The 6,000-nt window shown below is 39.4% G+C and overlaps 1 protein-coding gene across 14 annotated transcripts in view; it reads right to left on the bottom strand.

Annotated features, from left to right (window-relative positions):
- Nucleotides 1-619: 619 nt before the first annotated feature.
- LOC119962070 (R3H domain-containing protein 1-like) overlaps nucleotides 620-6,000 on the bottom strand; it is a 189,645-nt gene continuing 184,264 nt past the window's right edge. For 13 of the 14 annotated variants that reach the window (XM_038789903.1, XM_038789907.1, XM_038789906.1 and 10 more), the window contains one exon: nucleotides 1,545-1,882. In XM_038789903.1, coding sequence (XP_038645831.1) covers nucleotides 1,545-1,882 — 338 coding nt within the window. Of the gene's footprint in view, nucleotides 1,883-6,000 lie in introns of all 14 variants that reach the window. The other variant, XM_038789908.1, reaches the window with a different exon arrangement.

Here is a 6,000-nt window from a genome sequence, read left to right as displayed (position 1 = left end):
CGTCAGCATCCCAAACCATAATTTTACTGATGAAACTTGCATCCAAGGTATAGTCCCTTCCAAGCTTGACTTTTCCAATGGTGCCCTCACAGACTTCCAATCTCCATCATGCAGAAACGATAATTTGTCCGAATTGTAGCATACTATCTGGCAGAAAACAGCCAATTCAACAATGCTATCCTTGGGGGCAGAGCTTTATTAAACGGGAGTTTGAGTTTGTCGGATGTCGATAACATCACTGCAATTATTTGTCCCGTCGCTGCTAGCAAGTTTACATTTTACAAGTGTTTGAACACAAGTCCCAATCCCATATCACAAGCAAAGGATGATTGTTAATATTCTGAGATGATCAGTTTGCCAGCTTTTCAATGTACTCAAAAATGGAAAAAAAATGGTCCCTTCCGAACAAGTACTTTTACAGTACAAGTATCATTTAAAGCAAAAGGATAAATTATATGTACAAGTTTCAGTTCAGTTCTGTAAGCAAAGTTGGCAACTTAATTGAAATACTGAATATACAGATATTTGAGTCACTCAGCAGCCAAGTAGTTGAAGTCACTGGGCTGCACGCAAAAAAGATAATTAAGTGTGCATGACCCAAATAAGGTACAAAGAGTACTTTTATATATTTGTAAACATTTATTTTTTTCCTTGAACTGAAAAAGGGGAAAAAAAACTTGCATCAGCACACATTGTACAGCCTGGCAGGATTTACACACAACCAAAAAGAAATGATAGGTTTGTATGTCAATAATGCAACAATTATATTGATGTCCAGTGATCCTCAATATTGGGTGAACTTAAAACACAAACGTTCTAACAAATGTCCAGCATTTAAGAAGTAACACAAAAACATTGCAATCTGGGGCTTCAAAACAACAACAAAAAAATAATGTCCACACAAATAAATTTATGAGCCCAATTATGGAGTCTGAAGTTGACCTAAAATAGGGATTATGGACTAATTTTCAAACTCATTGTATCCAAGGTGTCAAACTGCAAAATCTTCAGGCTGCATCTAAAGGCATTATTTTCACACATTCTTCTTTGTAGATCACGAGTGACCAGCCAAGAAAGATAATGAAACACTTCATTCCTACTACTTTGGGCTTCTCCAAATTAGTTTATTTGATTTTTTTTTAGGCAGATTCATATTTATGCTGGTTGTGCTGGGTAAAAACCTGTTAAGGCGAGTAATTATTGGCTGATGGTATCGACATGAGAGTTGCTGTACAATGGAGCTCTGGATTGGATACAAGCTTCACAAATATAAAACAAAAAGGCTATAAAATTTGTACTGTGGTTCGACAGCATTCTCCATATAAAGATGCTGCTTTGTGATATGCTCAGATACTTTGTTGTGACAACGGTGAACATAAATTAGGAAACTTATCGCCTTTTTTGCTGGATCACTGGTTTTCTTCAATTGTTAGATCATAAAACACCAATGTTCCAGGAGTCTATATGTCAACAGAAACCATTATACAAGCCCAATCGAGGAGGGAAAAACAGTGGAAGAGACTGCAAGTCCAGTGCAGCATTTACTACTGAGAACTAGCCCTTTCCATAATGTGAAAATCGTGCTTCTTGCTTGTTCTCAGTTTGAATTTGCTGGAGTTATTTTGTTTCAACAATGCATTCTGAGCAGCTGGTTTTGAAGGAAATATCGCTATGACTGTGTACATGGACGCCAAGTCACTGGAAGGTTTTGAGTGTTCTGTGTTTGCGTTACTATCGCCACTACCACCACCACAATGTGGTTGAGTGTCTCGCAGCCACCGAATCTTGGCACCAGCTTTAAAAAGTTCACTTAAAAGTTTATCAGCTTCTGTACGACTAATTCCCTCTGGCAGGTCAGTTACCTCTAGGACTCTGCTGACAACTGGAAGATAGAGAAGACAAGCACTTTATGAAAACAGAAAACTGGCAACGTAGCAATTTTATAATATATTTGTTAAAACTTTACTATTTGTGTATGAGGTGATATAACAAGCTACATCCAGAGGTGGCTGAAACAAAGGCAGACACCAATAACTTCAATCCTGTTGAGAGCACAAAGATTTGCAGGCATTGTGTTGGAGTTCAGCCACATCTTAATGCATGCTCTCGCAGCATTGGCATACCTTATTATGGTTAAATCTGAATTTGCATATCTGCACACAATGCATCTTTTTTTAACGAGGGGGGAAAAATACAAGACATTTAACATATGAATCATTCATTCGTAAATCCTGCCAACAGAATCAATAATGCACCAGCATGGTCACCAGGATTATAGTCCAGGGTATGTGATGCTTTATTCCAGGTTTTAGTCCACTACTGCAGCTTTTATATACTTGGGGAAATTTTGATATTATGTCCACAAAAACTGTGACTAACATCGAGTTAGTTTTTCTTTAACCGTCAAAACTTTATTTTTACCAAGAAAAGCTAGGATGAAGTCCTGGTGATTGCAATCTGCAGCACGTAATAAAAATGGTGGAAGCAATTTGAGATGATGAATTAGGAAGGATCGCTCAGAAGTATATTGTTACATTATTCATGTTTGGACTTAAATGATTCCTACAAAGCAATGGTGTTAAGTAAGGTTGATGAGAATACAAATTATTAGATTACATAGAATTTACAGTGCAGAAGGATAAAGATAATAAGAATAATTCCGGTGAATAACATGGGTAAATTTTCCAATTCCGTCCACCACAGGAAACCCGCCGGCGGGTCAGACAATTTGATGGACCATTGAAAAGGTCCAGTGACCTCTGCAGGAATTTCCAGTCTCAGGACAGGCGCGGCCGAAAAGCCCCGGCAAAAAAATCCTTCCCTCAGAAACTTTCAACAGGAACGCACAACAGTATGTGCTGTTTGAGTGAAACAAAAAGTGGGGATGCAAGACAGGATCAAATCTATACATTTTCTGAAAATACAATAGTCACATTGAACAGATGATAACATTTTTATTATTCATTGATAACAATGATAATACACACTTAACATCATGAGATTTGAAGAGTACATGAAAACAAAAAGGTTGACAATGCATAGAGACAATTGCTTTAGAGGTTTGTTGTATTTAACAGACAGCAGCATAATACTTGAAATCCATTAAAAACATTTTTTGCTCTTATTTGTCTGTGGCAGACCTTCCTTTGGAGAAGCAGCACCTGCTGATTGTCCTTTAAAGAGATTGAGCAGTTTAGGCCGACACTCAAGTTTAGAAGAATGAGGGGAGATCTAATTGAGATATACAAGATGATAAAAGGTATTGTCAAAGTAGATGTAGATTATTCCTCTTGAGGAGGCAATCAAGAATGAGAAGCCATAGTTTTAGGATAAGGGGTAGTAGATTTAAAACAGAGACGAGGAGAAATTACTTCTCTCAACGGGTTGAGAATCTGTGAAATTCACTACCCCAGGTTGCAGTGGATGTCAGAATTGAGTAAATTTAAGGAGGAGATTGACAGATGTTTTATTAGTAATGGGTTGAAGGCTTATGGAGAATGGGCAAGAAAGTGGAGTTGAGGCTGAGAGGTGATCAGATATAATTGTATTGAATGTCGGAGCAGGTTCAAGGGGCTGAATTGCCTACTCCTAGTTATTATGGACTACAGCTTTTTAGTTTTCCAGTTACTTATAATGAAGAAGAGCATGGTGTTGAGTTTGGTGTGCATTTGGAGCTTCAGATTTGGAGCTTCCTCACTCTGCAACTGGATCCTCAATTTTCTGATCCACGGAGCACAATTAGTAAGAATAAACAACAACACCTCCTCCATGATAGTCGTCAATACCGGTGCCCCGCAAGGCTGTTCACTTAGCCCGTACTATATTCCCTGTGCATACACGATTGCGTGACAAAATTTGGTTCCAACTCCATCGACATGTTTGCTGACGACACAACCATACTGGGTCGGATCTCGGAAAACGACTAGTCAGAATACAGGAGGGAGATTGAGATGCTAGTCGAGTGGTGCAACGACAACAATCTATCCCTCAATGCCAGCAAAACTAAAGAGCTGGTCATTGACTTCAGGAAGCAAAGTACTGCACACATCCAGTTTGCATCAATGGGGTCGAGGTGAAGATGGTTAACAGCCTCAAATTCCGAGGGGTGCACTTCACCAAAAATCTGACCTGGCCCACCTACGTCGACGCTATCACCAAGAAAGCACAACAGCGCTTATACTTCCTCAGGAAACTAAGGAAATACGGCACGTCCACATTTACTCTTAGCAACCTTTACAGATGCACCATAGAAAGCATCCTCTCTGCCTGCATCACAGCCTGGTATGGCAACTGCTTGGCCCAAGACCGCAAGAAACTTCAGAGAGTTGTGAACACATCCCAGTCATCATCCCATCCATTGACTCTATCTGCACCTCCCACTGCCTGGGGAAAGCAGGCAGCATAATCAAAGACCCCTCCCACCCGGCTTACTCACTCTTCCAACTTCTTCCTGCGCCAGGAGATACCAAAGTCTGAGAACACGCATCAACAGATTCAAAAACAACTTCTTCCCTGCTGTTACCAGACTCCTAAATGACCCTCTTATGGACTGACCTGATTAATACTACACTCCTGTATGCTTCACCTGATGCCGGTGTCTATGTATTTATAATAATCGTTTAATAATAATAATTTTTATTGTCACAAGTAGGCATACATTAACACTGCAATGAAGTTACTGTGAAAAGCCCCTAGTCGCCACCAGCGCCTGTTCGGGTACACTGAGCGAGAATTCATAATGTCCAATTCACCTAACAAGCACATCTTTTGGGACTTGTGGGAGAAAACCGGAGCACCCGGAGGAAACCCACAGACATGGGTAGAACGTGCAGACTCCACACAGGCAGTGACCCAAGCCAGAATCGAACCTGGGACCCTGGCTGTGTGAAGCAATAGTGCTAACCACTGTGCTACCGTGCTGCCCCTTTCCACGACTTTGACTTATTTTTTAAAATGTGCTTTGAAGTAACGGTGCGAGACAAGAGGACTTTTGCACAACATGGGAAAAGAGGAAGGGAAAAAAAAGGGGTTCGGAATCGGAAACATCAAATGGAAACTTATTTTTAAAAAAACATGAGATGGTTCGTCAGAGAAAATGGTAGTTTCCAAGTAGCACATGTTCAATGTTAGTTTGCATGGACTTGTGTGCACTGATTTGTGTTGCATTTTAAGCTGTTGCAATTCTCCATATCATAGAATTTACAGTGCAGGAGGAGGCCATCCGGCCCATCGAGTCTGCACCGGCTCTTGGAAAGAGCACCCTACCCAAGGTCAACACCTCCACCCTATCCCCATAACCCATTAACCCCACCCAACACTAAGGGCAATTTTGGACACTAAGGGCAATTTATCATGGCCAATCCACCTAACCATATCTTCACCTCCAACTTTCTAATTTGAGGTCTGTGTAAATTATAATTTCTTCAACTCAGTGGGACAATATCAAGCAACAATTTAAAAAAAAAAGTCTTGCTTGATCTACTGAAATTCATTCTTGATTTTAATTTTAAAAAATACAACATATGGACATAATGCAACTAATTAAGTTAGGAAAGACTATTTCTATTTCTTTTAAATAATTCATGCGACGCGGCAAGACATAAAACGTAGCTTCAAAGATAAAGTCTGAAGATTTCAATTATTTAGAATAATATGCAACCTTACCCGGAACAATTAAATCAGCAAATGTAGCTATAAACACTTAATTTTCTTGACAAACTCAAAAAAGCCTTCCAGATTAAGAATTAGTTTTCTTGCTAGCTTTGGGAACAAACCATAACCGTATACATTTCATAAGCCCTTCTTTACAGCAGTGTTCGCAAAATTATGGAATATATCATGCTAATGAGAAACAAGAGTGCAATAAACTTGCTGGGAGTAAATCTGAAGGAAACCAACTTTATTTGTGTATGGGGCTGGCTCAGAAATTTTGCATTCCACTTTTTAAAAAATCTTAGGATATTTGATTTCAATCTTTTCTTTTACCTCTCCCAGGAAATT

The sequence above is a fragment of the Scyliorhinus canicula genome, chromosome 2 (genome assembly GCF_902713615.1).
Source record: "Scyliorhinus canicula chromosome 2, sScyCan1.1, whole genome shotgun sequence".
Lineage (NCBI taxonomy): Eukaryota > Metazoa > Chordata > Chondrichthyes > Carcharhiniformes > Scyliorhinidae > Scyliorhinus > Scyliorhinus canicula.
This window is presented reverse-complemented; position numbering and strand designations above follow the sequence as displayed.